A 23,329-nucleotide genomic window follows, 5' to 3' on the forward strand; every position below is an offset into this window, starting at 1 on the left:
TCTGTGAAGTTTTTTTGCTTAAAATACCAAACAGATCACCCATTGTAGCCATGCCTCATACTGCTCATAGGTCCTTAGCTTAAAAAAAAAAAAAGAGGAGGCGGAGCTAATGCCTGATCAGAATTCTATCCTTTTGGACCTGTCTGCTGCATTCGACACGGTGAACCATCAGATCCTCCTTCGCACTCTCCAAGAACTTGGAGTTTCAGGCTCTGCACTTTCCCTCCTCACCTCATACCTCAAAGACCACACCTACAGGGTAACTTGGAGAGGGTCAGAGTCTGACCCTTGTCAATTAACTACAGGGGTCCCTCAGGGCTCTGTTCTTGGTCCCCTCCTCTTCTCTCTGTACACAAACTCGCTCGGATCAGTCATTAGCCCGCATGGTTTTTCATACCACTGCTACGCTGACGACACCCAATTAATTCTGTCCTGTCCCCGCTCAGAAACCCAGGTCGTCGCACGCATCTCTGCTTGTCGAGCAGACATCTCTCAGTGGATGTCTGCTCACCACCTCGAGCTCAACCTTGACAAGACTGAACTGCTTTTTCTTCCTGGAAAAGATTGTCCCACTCTTGACCTAACAATCAACATCGGCCCCTCTGTTGTTTCCCCGACTCAGACTGCAAGGAATCTGGGTGTGACCCTAGATAACAACCTGTCCTTCACTGCAAACATCGCTGCCACAACCCGCTGCTGCAGATACACTCTTTACAACATCAGGAGGATACGTCCCCTCTGACCCAGAAAGCGACGCAACTTCTGGTCCAGGCTCTCGTCATCTCACGCCTTGACTACTGCAACTCCCTCCTGGCTGGTCTACCTGCATGTGCCATCCGACCTCTGCAGCTCATCCAGAATCAAATCAAATCAAATCAGGTTTTATTTATATAGCACATTTAAAAGCGATTTTTGGTCGAGCCAAAGTGCTGTACATGTAATAAAAACACATTACTACAATCACAATAAACGACAATAAATTACAACAGATATATATAAAAAACAAAATTAAAATAAAAACACAAGGAAAAGTTAGGAGTCGTGCTCCGCTCTAACTAGAAGGCCAGAGAGAAGAAGTGTGTTTTTAGAGTGGATTTAAAAAACCCTAGGGTCTGGGCCGAATGCAGCCGCTCATCTGGTCTTCAACCTTCCAAAATGTTCCCACACCACACCGCTCCTCCGCTCCCTTCACTGGCTTCCAGTAACTGCTAGAATCCACTTCAAGACACTGGTACTAGCGTACCATGCTGTGAATGGATCTGGCCCTTCCTACATCCAGGACATGGTTAAACCATACACCCCAGCACGTGCACTCCGCTCTGCATCGGCCAAACGGCTCGCTGCACCCGCACTGCGAGGGGGACCCAAGTTCCCATCAGCAAAAACACGTGGGTTTGCTATCCTGGCTCCAAAATGGTGGAATGAGCTCCCCATTGAAATCAGGACAGCAGAAAGCTTACACACCTTCCGGGGCAGACTGAAAACTCATCTCTTTCGACTCCACTTCGAGCAATACAATTACTAACAAAGCACTTACATACTAATAAGGACTGGCTTATCTAAAGCCAGTTGCGTAGCACTTGAAATGTTTTAGCTCTCTGAAACCTGATGTACTTATATGATTCTGTTTTCTTCAAGTTTGTAGTTTGTAGTTCTTGGTCGAATGCACTTATTGTAAGTCGCTTTGGATAAAAGTGTCAGCTAAATGCAATGTAATGTAAATGTACCGGAGATAAAGTTAAATTCTGCTGTGATAAAACGCCATCCTGTTCTAAACCATATCAAGGATTATTTCTGAAACAGTATATGGAGCTCAAATGTTTTTTCTCTTGCAGGTTTAGCACAAGGTGAGTTCCTTTTTTTATTTCCTGCATTTTAAACACATGTGCTCTCCAGTACAGGTTAGCTCTGAATGTTAGTGAGGCATGCTAATGCAAACAAAGACGAGATTACGTCCAAAACACGTCAGGCATTGTTTCTGATAGCAACTTTCTGTGGGTCCACCATCGGAAATTACGTCATATCGGCAGCAAATCTGGATCAGCTCCGTTGTAGCCCCGTTTTTAAAAGATGTGGGTACGGAGGAAAAGAGAGGGTTTTATTTTCTGACGCTGCATGAGTTCCCTGAAACACCGGGGACACATATTGATGTATAAAAGACATCAAAAAGTGCATTTTGCATGATAGGTCCCCTTTAATGTTACCTAAGCATGCATACAAAAAAGTACTAAAGATAAAAGAAGGGAATTAAAAATAAGAAGTTACACATTTTACAAAAAATACACATCCTGTAACAGTTCTGAGGATTTAGCAGCCAGGTATATATTGCACAGTTTTTAACGGCATATATATTGCACATATTGCACATACGTTATAGATGTCCCGCCCCTAAAGTAAAAAGAATAATACAAAAAAACGTAATTGTGTGTTCTCTTCTAAAGTGGACAAAAATTCGGCACAAAAAACACAATTCAAATGATAATGAAATAAAAGACTGTGTTGATTTTTAATGAAACAAGAAAACTTTAGTACGTATTATAATATATCATATAATAATATGTTTTATAAGATGCTTAGATTTGAGTTACAACATCTGCTAAATGATTTATGGAGTTGCTTTATGTAACGGTGGATTCTTCTGTCTTTGATCAGGCGAAGAAATAGACAATCGGCCGTGCGGGGATGAGTTGCCGTCGAGACTGTGTAAGAACGGCACGATTTGTTCACCTGGCTGGATCGGTCCCAACTACGGCATCACGCAATTCGACAACATCCTGTTCGCCGTGCTCACCGTCTTCCAGTGCATCACCATGGAGGGGTGGACAGACATGCTCTACTATGTGAGTTAGCCTGATGAATGAGACCCACCTTGCCTTTTTGACTTTTCAAAACATGTAGTTTGGTTTACAGTACAACATCAAGTCTCAGGCGCCACACCTCAAGGTTCAAGGCTTTTATTAGTCATACGTACATAGCTATAGTGTAGTTATGACGAGGAAAATCTTAGGTCACAGACTCCTCCAACAGAGCAACACAATAAAACAGAAAAACCGAAACAATTGTGCAAGTAAATACAAAAAAGAAAATAGTGAAATAGTGCAATAATGAAATAGGTAACTAAGGCACCCCACGTACCCTCAATGTGCCGTAATTGACTTGAACAAATAAAGTGTAATACTTAGTAAAACGCAGAAGTCCTTCAGAAATCTTTACTCAAGATTGTATTTGGGCTTTGAAAGTCAACTTTCAAAAATGACGTTTCCAACAATCCCGAACGTAAAATTATACAGTAATACAGATATGTATAAAAACATTAAGGTAATAAAAAACACAGTCACTTCAATATCAATAACTTCTGTGCAAGATTGTCCATAAAATGTGCATTTATTGCAGATTGTCCGTAGCAGCGTAAATAGATAAGATCAAGATAAGATAAGATCAGGGTTCTTACGGTCATTAAAAACCTGGAAAAGTCATGGAAATTCAAAATGCTAATTCCAGGCCCTGGAAAAGTTATGGAAAACAATATTTTTCCCAAAGTTTTGGAAAAGTCATGGAAATGTAACTAAAGTTGCATCAAATATAATTTATATTTTAGCCAATCGCCGAAATAGTAATACTATAATGATAATAAATACTGTATGGTATAGTAATGAAACGTAAAATGGCATTTAACTGTCGAGGTATTTTGCTGGTGAGAGATTTTAGTTGCTTTAGCCTGTAGAAGCTAGTAAGCCTATTTGTTTTAGATAGGCACAACATGTTTCATATGCAGACCTGATTTTCCTGTTCCATGTTAAAATAAACCATTTTCAGTGGTACCGCTGAGAAAGAGTCATTTTTTTGGTCATGGAAAATTAGGTAAAGGTCATGGAGAAGTCATGGAGAAGCATTGGTGAAAAAGTGTATGAACCCTGTAAGATGTACTTTATTGATCCCAATTTGGGGAATTATTGCATTGCAGCAGCAGCAGCATAAAAACAAGGCATTGTACATAAGAGAGATTAAAGGTGGGGTAGGTAATTTTGGAGAAACCGGCTTGAGATCGCTAGAATTTGAAAATACACAGCCGGAAAAAATCTGCCACTTCCTTACAGAGCCCCTCCTCCAACACACACGAACGCGCACATGACCAATGAGGGCACGAGATAAGTTTGTGCACAGATGGAAGGCTGACAGGCAGGTAGGCCATCCAGTTATTTTAGCCGGGCCGGCTCAGATGATTGGTCGTGCTTTTTACAGTATTACGGCTTCCACAGATGATATTTTTTTATGGATCTTTTGTCAAAGCACTTCAGATATTCATTGCTATCGGGATGTTAAGAGCATTCCATGGAATATAACAACAAGTGTATCTCGAGCCGGTTTCTCCAACTTAACTACCCCACCTTTAAGAATAGAAATAAACAATTCTAAAATGTAAACATTTCAAAATAGAAATACAAATGAGAAAATGTACATCGTATTTATAAGATTAACATGCCTTGACCTATGTATCGCCATGAACAACTCTCAAAATTAGTTACAAAGAGGCTTCATATACAGTAAATATAATTCTTGTAAATACAGTGAACGAATAAGAGTGTGCTTTGCAGTGTCTTTTGATTATGATACAAATAGTTAACAATGCTCAACAGACTTGGCTGAACTGATCCTAACATACAGATTTGTGTCTCTTTCAATCAAGATCAGAGAGGTGTTTTAGGAAGAAACGCTAACCAAGTAGCCACATAGAAAAATAGACCAAGGAAAAACCCTAAAAGCTTAGTTTGTTAAGAAAAAAGCCCGCTATGGCCTCATTGAACCAAATGAGAACGATTGTTTTTGAAGCATTGTTGTTGTTGGTCTGAACGCAGCTTTGTGCATACAGTTTAATCTAAGAAAAGGCCAGAACTAGGACACATATTGGTTGCTAGTTATTCCTCGTAAACCACCAATCTGGTCACTTTTCTCTCAGTTGGATAATGTATCAATTCATAGTTGTGGTTGTGGCATGGGTTGCCAAATATATTTAGGTAGTAAGAAATTGTCAGCTGATTATACAATGCCAAATTGCTTTCATTTACAGATACAGTAGGTGACAGGAGGCACCTTTAACCCTCCTGTTGTCTTCGGGTCAAATCTGACCGATTTACTACTTTCATCAATGATAACTTTTTTGTTTTACATTCGATTGCATTAAGGCTTTATGATATCCTTCACAGACATTTGAACATATAATATTGCTGATCACCACTTGCATTGCATTTTGGATGATTTAGTCACCCATGGTGTAATGACCGCCATAAAGAAAAGGAATTAGTAACCATCCGGATCAGATAAAACACACACACACACACACACACACACACACACACACACACACACACACACACACACACACACACACACACACACACACACACACACACACCACACACACACACACACACACACACACACACACACACCAACACACACACACACAACACACACACACACACACACACACACACACACACACAACACACACACACACACACACACACACACACACACACACACACACACACACACACACACACACACACACACACACACACACACACACACACACACCAAACCAAACATGTATTGGCCATTGATAGTAAAGGAGGTATTTAATCAAAAAACTAAAAAGTTGGAACTTGTTTTGTCATAATTTCAGTTCGGTTCGGTCAGAGCTTTTGAATATTAAATAATCTATATTTGCTGCCTACATCTTAGAGTTGCTAACCCCCAGGTGCATAAAATACATGTTATTATTTCATTTTAGAACACAAATGATGTGTAATAATAATCTGTTGTTTTTTCATCTGTATCAAGAAATTATCGCTAATCAGTATCAGCTGTAAAAAAAGAAATCTCCATATTGTGCATTCCTTGTTTAGGGTATTTAGTTTCCTGAGGACTCGAGGGGCAGGTGGGCACACCATTTGTCTGTCCAAAAGCTATTTTGCGTCCTTCTCTCCCTTTATCGCTCTCTGTTTGACTTCCTTTATCTCCTCTGTCCTTTTCCTGCCTTTCCGAGTGGCTCTCCCTCCGCCTCCTTCTCTTCCACTCTCTATTCTGGTCCGTCTCGCTCTATATTTAACATCTTTTCTGATGGATGGAGGCTGACTTCCACACTCACACAGGCAGTCAGGAGGAAACCAATGAAAGTTTAATAGAGAACAGGCTGCTTGCACTGTACCATGCAGGATCAAACCCTGCACACAGCACTCCAGCAGCAGATCATAATCAGCTGAGTCCCATTCACACACTACACCCTGCAGTCACCTGATGTCTCTGATCGTCAGCTGGCTGTGTTCAGTAAAGGAAGTGACACGGTGTCAGTCCATGTTGTTGCTGTTGACCTGCTCTCCAGACGCCTCGCTCTCTCCTGAACCATTATAACCTTAACCCTAATCCAGCATTATACATATAGTTCCCTTCAATAGTGTTTTATTGTCAGAGTTCATAGATTTGGTGGTGGTGGTGAAGTCCATAGGGACTTGGCTTGGCAACTGGAAGGTCACCAGTTCAAGTCCTGGAAAGACCAAGTGCTACCGAGGTGTCCCTGAGCAAGGCACCGTTCCCTACACTGCTCCCCGGGCGCCGTACATAGTGGCAGCCCACTGCTCCTAACACTAGGATGGGTCAAATGCAGAGAAACCGTGTCGTTACATAGCACCCGTACTACGTAATGACAATAAGTTGAATCTTAAATTTGTTATCTTCACAGTCTTCTTTATATTTTCTACTTTGTAATGCTGTTTTAATTCTATTTTGAGATGTTTAATGTTTAACAATGACTTGTTTTAGTTTTTTATGCTACTGCAACGCAAACATTTCCCAATTTGGGATCAATAAATACCTCTTACAGTATCTTATCTTATCTCCTTGGTTGCTGTGCAGTACAGATCAAGTTGAAAACTAGAAGACGTTAGCACGCAGACAGTTTTAAAAAATCTGCCGTGAACGTGTTTTACACGAAAGAAAATGCATTCAACACATTTTGTTAGAATTCAAAGATATAAATTGTATTTTGGTGAGAAAAAGAATCAACATGTACTACTATATTACAGTTTGCATATTGAGTTTTGTTTGGAAGTTAAATACATCATAGTTCTGTAAAGTCTCCGGGCAGCTGGGCTTAAAGGTAGGGTAGGTAAGTTTGAGAAACCGGCTCGAGATACACTTTTTGTTATATTCCATGGAATGCTCTTAACATCCCGATAGCAATGAATATCTTAAGTGCTTTGACAAAAAATACATTAAAAAATGTCATCTGTGGAAGCCGTAGTACTGTAAAAAGCACGACCAATCATCTGAGCCGGCCCGGCTAAAATAACTGGATGGCCTACCTGCCTGTCAGCCTTCCATCTGTGCACAAACTTATCTGGTGCCCTCATTGGTCATGTGCGCGTTCGTGTTGGAGGAGGGGCTCTGTAAGGAAGTGGCAGATTTTCTCCGGTTGTGTATTTTCAAATTCTAGCGATCTCGAGCTGGTTTCTCAAACTTACCTACCCTACCTTTAAGTAGCACCTCGGCTCCGGCCAGGTGTCCCCAGTCATGCTGATTGGCCTCCTCAGCTCCACCCCCAACACAGCACCTGCAACACACCTGCACACTCACAGGCCACAGGCTCTGGGGCCGTCACAAGTCCATGTTAGATTGCTTTGAAAACATGTTCTTACATCCACAAATAGATCAAGCTTCTTACCTCACATTTAAACAATGCCAATTTAACTTATTGTACTACTAATTTTTACTGAACTAAATAGAAACTGCGTTAGCATTTATAATCTACAGTAGCTAAGCAGGACTGTGCTGCCTTCAGGCTGCTAACAGCTGACTTTAATGATCTTCTTGCTGAACATGGATGTGTTGTTATCAATGTAGCATTATCAGAGAACATAATAGAGTTCTTACACACTGAAGACAATTAAGTTATGTACCATCACCTTTACAGAATGTTAGCATTGATTGACATTGATACTGAAGTATGGGTTCTCGTGACTTTGGTACAGGAAGTATTTAGAGCTAAAAGCATGAAGTAATGAACCCTCACCAAGACTGTTTTATACTGAGGTGTAGTCCGTGCATATCATAGATAACATACTAAAACTAAGAGGAAAAGAGTCTGTGTAGAAGTAGAGCGAAGGTTCATTACAAGTGAAGAATTTCAGGACGTTCAGGTTGTCAAAAGTCTTCATTGAAATCCCATTTTACATTTTAGATGACCACTAATACCTCTGTCTCTCTTTCCCCCCTGCAGAGTAATGATGTAGGGGGCAGTACCTGGAACTGGATGTACTACATCCCCCTCATCATCATCGGCTCCTTCTTCATGCTCAACCTGGTGCTGGGTGTACTCTCAGGGTACGACACTTCACCTCATTTTCAAAATGTCTTCCCATATATAACCAGAGATGGCAAAAGTACACACATCCTTTACTCAAGTAGAAGTACGGATACTCGTGTTTAAAAATACTCTGGTGAAAGTAGAAGTACTGACTAAACTTCTTTACTCAAGTAAAAGTAAAGAGGGCTTTGAAATGTACTTCAGTAAAAAGTACCCATAACTAGCAGCTGTTTTAAAGAGTACCTGACCTCCCTTTATATTAATAGAACAATAATGTCATTGTTAGCTCATGAATGTTTCCATGCTGAACAACGGCAACATGACAACGTTTTCATTGGTCCCTCTTCTTTAGAGAAGACCAGGAAATGATGGATACACGGATCGTGTTCAAATCAATAGGCACGCAATGACTCTAAATAATAATGATCACGCCACCAAACACACATTCAAACTAAAGGAACCAGCCTGTTTGGGAAATGAGAGAAGTAGAAAGTACAAGTATTTGTGTTCAACATGTAAGAAGTAGAAAGTACAGGTATTTGTGTTCAACATGTAAGAAGTAGAAAGTACAGGTATTTGTGTTCAACATGTAAGAAGTAGAAAGTACAGGTATTTGTGTTCAACATGTAAGAAGTAGAAAGTACAGGTATTTGGGTTCAAAATGTAAGAAGTAGAAAGTACAGGTATTTGTGTTCAACATGTAAGAAGTAGAAAGTACAGGTATTTGTGTTCAACATGTAAGAAGTAGAAAGTACAGGTATTTGAGTTCAAAATGTAAGAAGTAGAAAGTACAGGTATTTGTGTTCAAAATGTAAGAAGTAGAAAGTACAGGTATTTGTGTTCAAAATGTAAGAAGTAGAAAGTACAGGTATTTGGGTTCAAAATGTAAGAAGTAGAAAGTACAGGTATTTGTGTTCAAAATGTAAGAAGTAGAAAGTACAGGTATTTGTGTTCAAAATGTAAGAAGTAGAAAGTACAGGTATTTGTGTTCAACATGTAAGAAGTAGAAAGTACAGGTATTTGTGTTCAAAATGTGAGAAGTAGAAAGTACAGGTATTTGAGTTCAACATGTAAGAAGTAGAAAGTACAGGTATTTGAGTTCAACATGTAAGAAGTAGAAAGTACAGGTATTTGTGTTCAACATGTAAGAAGTAGAAAGTACAGGTATTTGTGTTCAAAATGTAAGAAGTAGAAAGTACAGGTATTTGAGTTCAACATGTAAGAAGTAGAAAGTACAGGTATTTGTAAAAGTAAAAAATAAGTAGTGGAGTAAAGTACTGATACCAGAAAGATGTACTTCAGTAATGAAGTATTGTAGTGCATACTTCTCTACGCTCTGGATTGTTTATGTGTGATGTTTTGTTTGATTGAAAGGAGCTAAATGTAATACTGAAAATCCTGTCCAACAGTGAATTTGCCAAAGAGAGAGAGCGGGTGGAGAACCGGAGCGAGTTCCTAAAGCTGAGGAGACAGCAGCAGATTGAGAGAGAGCTCAACGGATACCTGGAGTGGATCTGCAAAGCAGGTCAAGGCACACACACACACACACACACACACACACACACACACACACACACACACACACACACACACACACACACACACACACACACACACACACACACACTGCTCATTGTAGAAAAACAACTGAATAGAAATGCGGTGTATTGACGTCTTATTCCCCTTATGTTCAGAAGAAGTCATCCTGGCTGACGATGACGTCCCTGGGAACTTTGATGGTAACTAACCATCATTTTTTTATTGTGTTTGTTTACTTTAAGTGAGACAGAATAAAATGTTCAAACAGTATCAAGACGGATATACATGGAGATATGGGAAATCAAAAAAACATTTATTTTAAGAAGACGTTCAATTTGTAGAAATATAACAGCAGAAAAAGACTTGATACTTATTGTATGACTACAAATCTGAACGTGCTCTTTAATTGGCTGGTTTGGTACATATGTTAGCATTGTCTTTAGCTAGCAATGCTAATCACCGCTGGAGAGATGGGCTGCTTATTAATATGGGCTGCATACGGTGTAGAAATGCGCAAATATGTTTGAAATTGGTGCTACGTGACCAGGAACAAAACAGTTTTATTGTTTAAGTGGTTAAAAACCTACAACTACCACAATGCATTGGGGTCGTTGCACTGTTATCGTCACTGGTTGGTTGGCAAGGCATTATTCTTCCTCCGCACTGTAATCTGGCTCACACAAGGAGCCATGACTATCTGATCCTTGCCTTAGTAAGAAAGGGTTTCATACAAAAACAGCAGAAGAACAATCTGAAGTTTGAACAAAAGTCAAACAGGGTTTATTTGGAAAGTCAAACAGGGTTTATTTGCATATTCTACCCACAGTTAAGTCAGCCAGAATTGCTCAGTTAAATGTTGGGTTTAGCATGAAACAGCTACAAGCAGAGGTGGGAGTAAGTCCTACATGTGCAAGTCATGAGCAAGTCTCAAGTCTTGACCTACAAGTATCAAGCAAGTCCCAAGTCACTGTGGTGAGAGTCAAGCAAGTCATACGAAATTCTGATGAATTAGCCCAGTTTCCGCATTTAAATCAGTTAAAAGACAGTGGTTATGAAAATGGATTTAACCCACACTATGATCTTCATTACATACACAGTTAATCATTTGAAATCTAATTTAGACCCATGACAATCATATTAGATTCATATTAACCCTAGAACTGCAGACAATATAGCTAGGACTCAGTCAAAAAGTCTGTTCAAAAAGGCAGAATTCCAGGTAAGAAAATCATATATGGCATTTGCCATTACACATATTTAATTTAGATTTCTGTTAACACTAGAACCGCCAACAGCGTCAGCACCTACAGAGATATCATTTTTAAATCATTTAATTTGTTTCTCTTCATAATTTCCTTATAAACTAAGTAGGACGATTTAAAACTCACTTAATTGGGTTAATTTTGAAATTGCTTCAGTTTATCATCACAACAGCTATAATCACCCAATCACGTTTTTCGAAAAAACTAAACGTAATATCTCACTACAAAAACAAACGCAAATATTTAATTTTAAACAGTCAAGTCCTTTCAAGTCATCTGTCTCAAGCTTAAGTCAAGTCTCAAGTCATGAATACCAAGTCAAAGTCAAGTCAAGTCTTTTATCAATGTTAGTCAAGCAAGTCTCAAGTCAAAAAATATGCGACTCGAGTCTGACTCGAGTCAAGTCATGTGACTCGAGTCCCCACCTCTGCCTACAAGTGACAAACAGAATAATATGTTTTAAACAAACTGATGAAGACGCTATTCTCTATGTTTCTCTTTGATAGGAACGAGGCGAAGGCCGACCATCAAAACCAAAAACAACAAGACAGAGCTGCTGAACCCTGAGGAGGGAGAGGACAACATGGGGGATGCAGTAGGTAAGAAAAACAGAGTGAGATGTGGGGATAGAAACTTATTTCAGAGTTTACACACACCATCAGTTTCAACTCTGGAGTGGGTTGTGTTCAGGTGAGACGTTTCTGTTCTTTTTAAAGCAAACTGAGGCACTTGTTACATGTTGGTATATCTACAGTGATTAGCAGCCACATATTAAACTAATAGGCCAAATGAACCTTTTGTCTTATTATGTCAATGTTAAGCTTTATGTCCTGGATAGTGTTGGTGTTGATGGTGGAATAGAAACTATTTCTAGACATGAAAATGCTGGAACCATGGAGGTTTCATTAAAAGGCTTAGACAGATGGGTCCATGGGTATCTTCAGATTGAACTGTATACGGTCCGTGCCTCCCCCTCCAGGTTTCGCACGCTCCAGTATAAAGAACGGGGCATTAGACGACCCTAATTACAATACAAAGGAGCGACGATTTCGATTCTTCATCCGCAAGATGGTGAAGACTCAGACTTTCTATTGGACGGTGCTCTGCCTGGTGGGCCTCAACACCATGTGTGTGGCCGCGGTGCACTACAACCAGCCTGACGAGCTCTCTGACTTTCTCTGTAAGTAAACATGTGACACACTCACACCCTTACCAGCTCTAAATATTTTTGGTTGGAGAAAAAAACATGAATGTCTGAATTCATACATCAACTGCTAGCTGTTACATATCGTAACCCTATTCTATAAGCATAAGGGTACCACGCTTCTCCAATCACATTTACGTCCAGCATGTGATCTCTTACTGGAGTCTCTGGGTATAGTGGGTGGAGCTTCGACTCATGTACACCATGTCATGCCTACCTTTGAAGTATGAGGCAAACACACCTTTATCTGTTCTCGTGATGTGCACAGAGAATACAGCATGAGCGTTTTTTAAACAATTTACAACTAAAGCAAGAACAGAAAGACTTTGCAACGGGTTGTAACTACTCACCCGCATCAATGACAACAGTGATATATTTCATTCTTTAGTCTAGTAGACACACACACACACACACACACACACACACACACACACACACACACACACACACACACATTGGGGTCCAGTGGCATTAGCATATGAGGCTGTAGCTGCTGATGGAGTCCATTCATCAGCAGCCTGTCATCCCCCGCTGGACTCCCCCACTATTGACTTCCACTCACCTAACTCTCTCTCTCTCTCTCTCTCTCTCTCTCTCTCTCTCTCTCTCTCTCTCTCTCTCTCTCTCTCTCTCTCTCTCTTTCTCTCTCCTATACTTTTCTATTTCTTATTCCTTCCTCCTTCTCTCTCTTCCTTCCCTTATACCCCTCCATCTTTCTTCCTTACTTTCCTTATCTCTCAATGCTTCCTCTCTCCACTTCTTATCTCTTCCTCTTTCCCCTCTCCTTTCCTAATTTCCTCTGTCTTTCTCTTCACTTCCTCGTTTCCTTCCCTCGTTATCCTCCCTCCTTCCTTTCCTCTCATGTTCCCCTCCCTCCCTCCCTTGTTTCGTCCGCCCTCTCTCCCCCCTCCAGTCTATGCAGAGTTTATCTTCCTGGCGTTGTTCATGTCTGAGATGGGAATCAAGATTTACGGTCTGGGTCTGCAGCCGTACCTGCACTCCTCCTTCAATTGCTTCGACTGTGTGGTGAGCGCACACACACACACACACACACACACACACACACACACACACACACACACACACACACACACACACACACACTCACGCTCACACTCACACTCACACTCACACTCACACTCACACTCTATGCACTCATAACGATCAGGTTTTAATGACAAACCCAACACTCCATTTAATGAACAGATCTGAGAAATAGATTTTCTGGTGTTGCTGCTACAAATGAACAATGAGCTGACTCTGATCATTGCATAATGCTGACATAGTTGCAGTGGCTTATTGGCTGGTTCTTTCCTATTATATGTTGACATGCACTACATGGAGCTAATTTGGATTTACTACAATTCTTATTGCTTAAAGGGGACCTATCATGCAAAATGCACTTTTGTACGTCTTTTCTACATGAATATGTGTCCCCGGTGTTCCAGGGAACTCACCAAGTGTCAGAAAACACAACCCTCTCTATTTTCCTCCATACCCAAATCTCTAAAAAAGGGGCTGCAACGGATCTGATAAAAACTGATCCAGATTTGAACACTGTCCTGACGTCAGGACGGTGGCGCTACAGCTATTGGGCCATCTCCACCAATCAGGAGGAGACAGCCACGGACATTGCCGTTCGAAAGCGCTGGAGACGCTGTAGTACATATGCCAGGCCTGTAGATGGTGCTGTTCTCACAGAATCAGCCCTTGCTAAAACAGGGATAAAAAATTGAGCGAAATGAGGCATGGCTAAAATGCGTTTGGTATTTTGAAAAAATATATAAAAGTATAAATATGCCTTATATAGGTATGGTCCTACACTATATTATTCAAATATAGCATGATAGGTCCACTTTAAACATTGCGCAAAAAAGCCAAAACTTATATTTAGAGTTTTCAGGATGTTCAGTTAACCCTCCTGTTGTCTTCGCGTCAAATCTGACCGATGTACTACTTTCATCAATCATAACTTTTTAGTTTTACATTCGATTGCATTCAGGCTTTATGATATCCTTCACAGACATTTGAACATATACAATTGCTGATCACCACTTTCATTGAGTTTTGGATGATTTAGTCAACTTTGTAACACCCATGGTGTTCACACACACACACACACACACACACACACACACACACACACACACACACACACACACACACACACACACACACACACACACACACACACACACACACACAGAACAATTTGACACATGTCCCGCTCTTATGTGCCCATCCCCCCACATGGATCACACCTGGCACACGCAATACATATTCAGTGTCTGTTCTTTGTATATGTACTGCAGTTGTTCATGTATACCAGTAGTCTGATACAATATGTACAGTTTGAAAGGGTGTTAAATGACATTTGGTGATGATTCATGGTTTTTGTGTTAATGTAATAGCAGTTAAAACAGGACCGGTCAAATTTGACCGTGAACACCAAAGTAAGGGGGGGGGGGGAAGAAGACAACAGGAGGGTTAATTATAGACGTGCAAATCTGTGCCTGTGAAAAAAGTTGGACAGAGAAAGTTGAGTTTATTTAGAATCTGTTTACAAGATGGTGACATTTATTTGTGTGTGTGCAAATATCCGTCATTTGTATTTAAGACGGGCAGTGTACAGTTGTTTTTATAAATGTAGCTCATGTGTACTGTAGCCTAGTTTACGTGTGATAACATGAATACATCAACATTATGAAGATTTTAAGTTTATTAAGAGGACCATTATATAATTTCTGCCGTTAAAAATGGTATATATAAAATAATTTCATACCATGTTTACAGACTTCCACAAAATTCCCTCCAAAAATGTAGCAGCTTTTGTTGACACACACCCTCCAAAACAAATTCTCAAAGCACTTGCAAAAGTTGAAATGCACCCTAAACTAAAAACCTGCACATATTGAAATGTGGTAATACTCGTGCATTGTTTCAAAACTTAAACATCATTGCAATTAAATTGGAAAACTGCAACTTCTTCACACCCAAGTTCTGTAAACATAGTATCTGGTGTTCATATTTCCTAAGTAGCAGGTTGGATTGGTATCGTGTGTACTGACTAATTATGGATCTTTATATTGTCCAATAAGAAAATCCATAAATGAAATATTTCTTTACTGTTGATATTTATATATATATACTGATTATGTTTATTTTATCATCGTATGTGTGTGTGTGTGTGTGTGTGTGTGTGTGCAGGTCATTGTGGGCAGTATCTTCGAGGTGGTGTGGGCCACCATCAAACCAGGGACATCTTTCGGGATCAGTGTGTTACGAGCTCTGAGACTGCTCCGCATCTTCAAAGTCACCAAGTAAGTTCCTCACACACACACACACACACACACACACACACACACACACACACACACACAGACACACAGACACACAGACACACACACACACACACACACACACACACACACACACACACACACACACACAGACACACAGACACACAGACACACAGACACACACACACACGCACACACACAGACACACACACACACTCTTACATGCATGTCCATTAATTGACAACATATTTGAAGCTCATGGAGACAGACTGAGTTTGTTGTAGTGTGACCAGGCTCTGCTTTGATACTAATACTCTCTTATACTTTAACAAGATGGGCACATTTTTTTAATTATTTGATTTGTTACTTGGTTCTGGGAACATATGCAAAGAAATATGCAAAGAAATAAACACTATATTTCACATTCCCCATCTCTACAAATGTTGTTTATTTTCTGTTCTCTTTCATTTGTTTTCTCCCATCTCTTTGCTTCTCCTTCATCTCCTTCTCGTTCCTCCGTTAATCCCTCTCCTCTTCTTCGTCCTCTTCCTCCTCAGGTACTGGGCTCCTCTCCGTAACCTGGTGGTCTCTCTGCTGAGCTCCATGAAGTCCATCGTCAGTCTGCTGTTCCTGCTCTTCCTCTTCATCGTGGTCTTTGCCCTGTTGGGGATGCAGCTGTTTGGAGGACAGTCAGTATCAAACCTAATATCCAAACTCATTGCTCTGTAATAGATCTGTGTGTCTTTCTATCTTTACGCGTGTGATGGTGACGGTGTTCCTCTTTCTTCTTCTTCTTCTCAGATTCAACTTTGATGAAGGAACCCCGTCCACTAACTTTGACACGTTTGCAGCAGCCATCATGACGGTGTTTCAGGTGAGAGAAAGAGACACAACTGAGGCTGAAAGTCAGACATGAGTTGTTGTATTTTCCCAACATGACTGCTGTAAGCACACTCACACACACTCAAACACACTCACACACACACACACACACACACACTCACACACACTCAAACACACTCACACACACTCACACACACACACACACACACACACTCACACACACTCAAACACACTCACACACACTCACACAAACACACTCACACACACACTCATGTTCGTTTTGAGGACAGCTGAAGTTCTTTTGGAGAGAGACATTTGATGGCTGATTTGTGCTGTGTGTGTGTGTGTGTGTGTGTGTGTGTGTGTGTGTGTGTGTGTGTGTGTGTGTGTGTGTGTGTGTGTGTGTGTGTGTGTGTGTGTGTGTGTGTGTGTGTGTGTGTGTGTGTGTGTGTGTGTGTGTGTGGTGTGTGTGTGTGTGTGTGTGTGTGTGTGTGTGTGTGTGTGTGTGTGTGTGGTGTGTGTGTGTGTGTGTGTGTGTGTGTGTGTGTGTGTGTGTGTGTGTGCGTGCGTGCGTGTGTGTGTGTGTGTGTGTGTGGGTGTGGGGGGGTGTGTGTGTGTGTGTGTGTGTGTGTGTGTGTGTGAAGATAAAGATACAAATTCAGGCGTTTCAATGTATTTCATAATATTTTCACATTTTAACTTAAATATTAAGATTTGAAAATGCAACTCAAAATCAAATGACTATGTGATGAAAACTACTAAAAGCTTGCAGAACAAATTATACTTCATATTAACATGATTTTTCCTAAATAAATAACAATACATTTGAGCCTTAATACATCAAACCAGCAGGATTGTAACTCTTTATCTCATTTCCCTTGTGTGTGCAGGTCCTGACGGGCGAGGACTGGAACATGGTGATGTACGATGGCATCAAGTCCCAGGGTGGAGTGAAAAAACAGGGCATGGTGTTCTCCATCTTCTTCATCGTCCTCACACTGTTCGGCAACTGTATCCTAACGGCACGCTCACACGCAATTTTTTTTTAACAATCACGGAAAAATCTGAAAGCAGTCCTTCATTTTGACAGATTAGAACAAACTCGGAACAGCGCCAAAGTCTCCGCGCAGCGAGGCTCCGGTGTTATGCCGTGTTATGCATGCCCGTCAAAAAGGAAATGATACCGTTTCCAAACCAAACTTTGCCGAACAAATCATTGAAATTGGCTTTTTTCGCTGTGTGCGCTCCCGCGAGGTGCAGTGGGCATGCATAACACAGCACCCCCCCCCCCCCCCCTGTTGGCAGTTCACGAGCATGCTCTCCCCCCCCCCACCCCTCGTCAGAGTTGTGTAAAGGCCGACGGGTAATTCTGGATTTTGACGGAAATTTTACGATCCTGTCCGTCAAAATTACGGGCAGCGAAAAAGTCTAGCGCAACCTCTGGTACACACACCCACACACACCCACACACACCCACACACACCCACACACATCACGAACCCACACCAGCTCCACCTACACACATACACGAAACAGCACCACACACACACACAACACACGACACACATCACACACAAACCACACACACCCCACACCCCCACCACCCCACACACACATACACACACACACATAACACACACACACACACACACCATACTCACACACCACATACACCACACATACACACGATAACACACACACACACACACACAGACACACTCACACACCCCGACACACCCCACCATACACACACACACACACACATACACCCACACACACCACACAATGCACAACATCCACACAGCCGGTACACACACACACCACATCACACGCTACCCACAACCATCACACACATACAAACACCCACACCCCACACTCACACTCACACACATACCCCACACAACCACATCACACACACACCCACATACACGACACACACCTGGCCACATACACACACACACACACACACACACACACACACACACATACACAGACGATATGCATGCATGTAAATACAAAGACAGCGTATGATGAAATGTAGATGATTATTTTTGTGTTCCGTCTGTTTGAGCTCTCAAACTTTGCCGAAGACATTTCCACTTCCTGTCTTTCCTTTTCTTTTTTATCAGCAGCCCAATATCTATTTCCCCCCGTTTTTCTCCGTACTCCCTGAGGAACCATCAGATTCCTCTTTCCAGTTGTCCTTCCCTCGACATTCCTCCTTAACTCCTGCCTCCTCAGACACTCTGCTCAACGTCTTCTTGGCCATCGCTGTGGACAATCTGGCCAACGCCCAGGAGCTCACCAAGGTACAAACCATCGAGGACCAAACCAGAACAAAATACATTCTCAAACCTTATTTTATGGGGGAAAAGTCAAGCTTAAATATATTGTAACCTATCAAATATGTCTTCGAGGACATCTACTAAAAAGGACATGACACTAGGTTTTGAACTTTAATTGTAAATCCTTGATTAATCTGTGAAATGTTGAAAATGCTGTTTTTAAATTGTGTCAAAAACGTTCCCCTTTACCTGAAATATGAAAGTGTCCTCTATTGAAATTGGACAATCTTTGCTAGAGTACATACAGGGAACTCAAAGACTCAGAATTAAATGTGCTCTTTTTTAAAACTATGATAAGTAATTAATATTATATTTGATTGATATCACTTGACTTTTTTCATGTTCTCCCTCTGGTTGTTTTATCTATTTATATTGTGCCACTTAACTCTCTTCTCCAATAGGACGAAGAAGAACAGGAAGAAGCAGCCAATCAGAAGACAGCTATGCAGAAGGCTAAGGAAGTAGCAGAAGTTAGCCCGCTGTCAGCAGCCAACCTGTCTATCGCTGCGTAAGTACACAAACTCATTAAAAAGTAAACACAAACAAATGATACATAAATACAACACGTAATCTGAATACCAAATACAGATCAAAATTAATTTTCACATTCATGCACACACACTTCTGGACTAAAGTGTTTCTTTCTCACTGTTATTTGTAGAATTGCACACATACAGAAAGCACGGTGTCTTTCCTAACAACTGTGATTGGCAGGCATTCAAACACACTTAAGATTCTCCTTAAGAGACACTAAACACCTTAAGATTCTCCTTAAGAGAGACTAAACACCTTAAGATTCTCCTTAAGAGAGACTAAACACCTTAAGATTCTCCTTAAGAGAGACCAAACACCTTAAGATTCTCCTTAAGAGAGACTAAACACCTTAAGATTCTCCTTAAGAGAGACTAAACACCTTAAGATTCTCCTTAAGAGAGACCAACTACCTTAAGATTCTCCTTAAGAGAGACTAAACACCTTAAGATTCTCCTTAAGAGAGACCAAACACCTTAAGATTCTCCTTAAGAGAGACCAACTACCTTAAGATTCTCCTTAAGAGAGACTAAACACCTTAAGATTCTCCTTAAGAGAGACCAAACACCTTAAGATTCTCCTTAAGAGAGACCAACTACCTTAAGATTCTCCTTAAGAGAGACTAAACACCTTAAGATTCTCCTTAAGATAGACTAAACATCTTAAGATTCCCATTAAGAGAGACTAAACACCTTAAGATTCTCCTTAAGATAGACCAACTACCTTAAGATTCTCCTTAAGAGAGACTAAACACCTTAAGATTCCCCTTAAGATAGACCAAACACCTTAAGATTCCCCTTAAGAGAGACTAAACACCTTAAGATTCCCCTTAAGATAGACCAAACACCTTAATATTCCCCTTAAGAGAGACTAAACACCTTAAGATTCTCCTTAAGAGAGACTAAACACCTTAAGATTCTCCTTAAGATAGACTAAACATCTTAAGATTCCCATTAAGAGAGACTAAACACCTTAAGATTCTCCTTAAGATAGACCAACTACCTTAAGATTCTCCTTAAGAGAGACTAAACACCTTAAGATTCCCCTTAAGATAGACCAAACACCTTAAGATTCCCCTTAAGAGAGACTAAACACCTTAAGATTCCCCTTAAGATAGACCAAACACCTTAATATTCCCCTTAAGAGAGACTAAACACCTTAAGACTCTCCTTAAGATTCTCCTTAAGAGAGACTAAGTTAAAAGTCTATCTTTCTCACTGTTATTTGTATAATTGCACACACACTGTGTCTTTCCTAACAACTGTGATTGGCAGGCATTCAAGCACACACACACACACACACACACACACACACACACACACACACACACACACACACACACACACACACACACACACACACACACACACACAGACACACAGACACACAGACACACACACACACACACCCACCATCACACTCTCCCCGCGTTCTCATCCTCTAAAATATGATTAAGCGATTGTTCTGCGAGTGAAAGGCACAGATTCGCTCTTTGTGTGTAGAGGCTGTAGAATCTGCTCCTGGCAGCAGAAACGCTGACAATGGGACGCTTCAAAACGCCGCTCACAAAAACCCCGCTGCTCCTTTAGAAGTCTCCGGACTTTGATCGCAAGATTAGAAGCTGCAGGTTTTTGTGCTGCAGTTCTGCTTGTCAATTAGGACGTGTCAATCATATGCTTTCTTTCAATCACAGCACTTATACATAGTTGATTCAGTAATACATGTATATCTTAGAGCCAAGGGTTAGTTACTCACATTGCAGTCTGCAAAATGTATCCTTCTATATCCTGCCGTCACTTTGGCGCAAGTAACACGTGCACTATTTGCAAGTATTGCGTAGTTAATTTCGGGGAAATCAGCAAACTTGTTTAAACACACCCTGGAAAATAAGACCATCGAACCACAAGAGGAGATGTTATGTAATGTTATGTATAAAAGACACTTGTGAACATTTTTTTTTGTAATGTATGGTTCTGAAATATAAAAAATATCCCACTTTTCCAAATGTAATATCTGAAACATTATCCTACTCACACATGTACAACTTTTAATTAGAGGACAGTGTCATCCATATTCAATGTGAACACACTGCATGTTGTTTGCACTGCTGCTGCTGGTTTTGGATCTCTATGGATGTCATTGTTCGATTTCTCACTTCAGATTTTGTTCAATCACACGTTGAAATTGCAGTTATACTTTTATAGCCAAATGTGCCTTATTCTGTCTTCTACTGAAGTCATTTCCTTTCGTATCGATCTGAAATCAGACGTCGTTTATTTGTCCCACAGCGGCAACATCTACAATGTTACAGAATATTCTTCCAGATGAGTTTAAAACCTGCACAGACTTTCACTCTTTCTCTCATGGTGCAAACAAAAAAAGGATATTGCCAACTTTAATTACACTGTAATCAGAGTTTTTCAATTGTAATTGTATCGTAATATTATATTTTAACTATACTATGTAATATTTCATTGACCGGTTCTTTTATCTTGCAATTATTTTAGTGTTTATTGTTTGTTATGTACCTGGAAGCTGTAGATGGAAATTAGCTATTAGCTCAAATCTGACATAAAATAAATGTTCTCTTTTCTGAGTTTAATGTATTTGTATGCATGGTCCTTGTTCAAATAAATACAGCAAAGGGGACAGTGTAGATAACAAATGTTTTAGAAAATGAGTAGACTACAATACATGCATACATACCAATTAATCAATTGAATATGAAATAAATAAGCATCCAAGGTAAGTAAGAAGTATTTTAAAATGATGTTTTTAGTACTTACTCTTACTGCTGATTTCTAATACTTTCCCTTATCTATCTGCCATTTTGTTTACCTTTACCAATGTTGGTTTTAAGGCTTTTATTGTCATAGCTACAGTGTAGTTATGACAATGAAGATCTGAGGTCACAGGCTCCTCCTACAGTGCAGAATATACAAGTAATTGGAATATTGATGTATATGAGAAGCAAACAGATGAATGTTATGGATGTTGTTTCAAAAGTGCAGGTGTTTAGCAGTCTAATGGCCTGTGGGATGAAACTGTCCCTCTGTCTGGTGGTTTTAGTCCTTTAATGTTCACGTTCCTCCACCTCTACCCTCCATCTTTGTGTCTCCACCCGCAGTAAGGAGCAGCAGAAGAACAACATTAAGGGCGGCAAGTCGGTGTGGGAGCAGCGGACGAGCGAGATCCGGCGGCAGAACCTGATGACGAGTCGAGAGGCGCTCTACAACGAGCTGGAGCAGGAGGACTGGAAGGTGGGAGACGAGGGAGAAGGGGTGAGGAACCTTTTTATTAAACCCATTACATCACAACAAGGGAACAACAATTAGAGGACAACATCGACCTGGAAGTTGTTCACCAAGAGCAGAGGTGGGAAGAGCTTGTACTTTACTTGAGTATTTCCATGTCATGATACTGTGTACTTCTACTCCACTACAGTTCAGAGGTACATGGTGTACTTTTACTCCACTACATGTATTTAATCCCTTTAGTTACTTCACAGATGTGGATGAATGATGTGAAATATAACCAAGTGTTAAATCAGACTTTAGTTCCACCTGGAGTAAATCCACAAGCTACCCTGCAGTATACAAAGTCATTCAAACTAGCTGCACCTTTACCAGCTTTGAGAACACTTTCATGATCAATCATTATAAAACATATCATATATATTATTCTGAAATGGACCAATCTGCACAACGACTACTTTTACTGTTGCTACTTTCACTATATTTTGATGATAATACTTTTATACTTTTACTTGAGGAACATTTTGAATGCAGGACTTTTACTCAAGTACAGGATCTGAGTACTTCTACCCTTACTCAAGTACAAGATCTGAGTACTTCTACTTTTACTCAAGTACAAGATCTAAGTACTTCTACTTTTACTCAAGTACAAGATCTGAGTACTTCTACTTTTACTCAAGTACAATA

The 23,329-nt window shown here is 40.5% G+C and overlaps 2 protein-coding genes across 2 annotated transcripts in view; both read left to right on the plus strand.

Annotated features, from left to right (window-relative positions):
• The window catches only part of LOC117482071 (B-cell receptor CD22-like), a 1,109,798-nt gene that overhangs the window by 188,997 nt on the left and 897,472 nt on the right, over positions 1–23,329 (plus strand). The window lies entirely within an intron of this gene.
• Positions 1–23,329, plus strand: part of cacna1ab (calcium channel, voltage-dependent, P/Q type, alpha 1A subunit, b) — a 192,730-nt gene that overhangs the window by 99,112 nt on the left and 70,289 nt on the right. Inside the window, 15 exon segments of the mRNA XM_034130114.1 lie at positions 1,836–1,847; positions 2,653–2,840; positions 8,279–8,382; positions 9,775–9,890; positions 10,063–10,104; positions 11,673–11,765; positions 12,146–12,346; positions 13,284–13,396; positions 15,578–15,690; positions 16,227–16,358; positions 16,471–16,543; positions 17,403–17,523; positions 18,754–18,821; positions 19,259–19,365; positions 22,516–22,669. Of these exon segments, the coding sequence (XP_033986005.1) occupies positions 1,836–1,847; positions 2,653–2,840; positions 8,279–8,382; positions 9,775–9,890; positions 10,063–10,104; positions 11,673–11,765; positions 12,146–12,346; positions 13,284–13,396; positions 15,578–15,690; positions 16,227–16,358; positions 16,471–16,543; positions 17,403–17,523; positions 18,754–18,821; positions 19,259–19,365; positions 22,516–22,669 (1,637 nt within the window).

Source organism: Trematomus bernacchii, unplaced genomic scaffold (genome assembly GCF_902827165.1).
Source record: "Trematomus bernacchii unplaced genomic scaffold, fTreBer1.1, whole genome shotgun sequence".
NCBI lineage: Eukaryota > Metazoa > Chordata > Actinopteri > Perciformes > Nototheniidae > Trematomus > Trematomus bernacchii.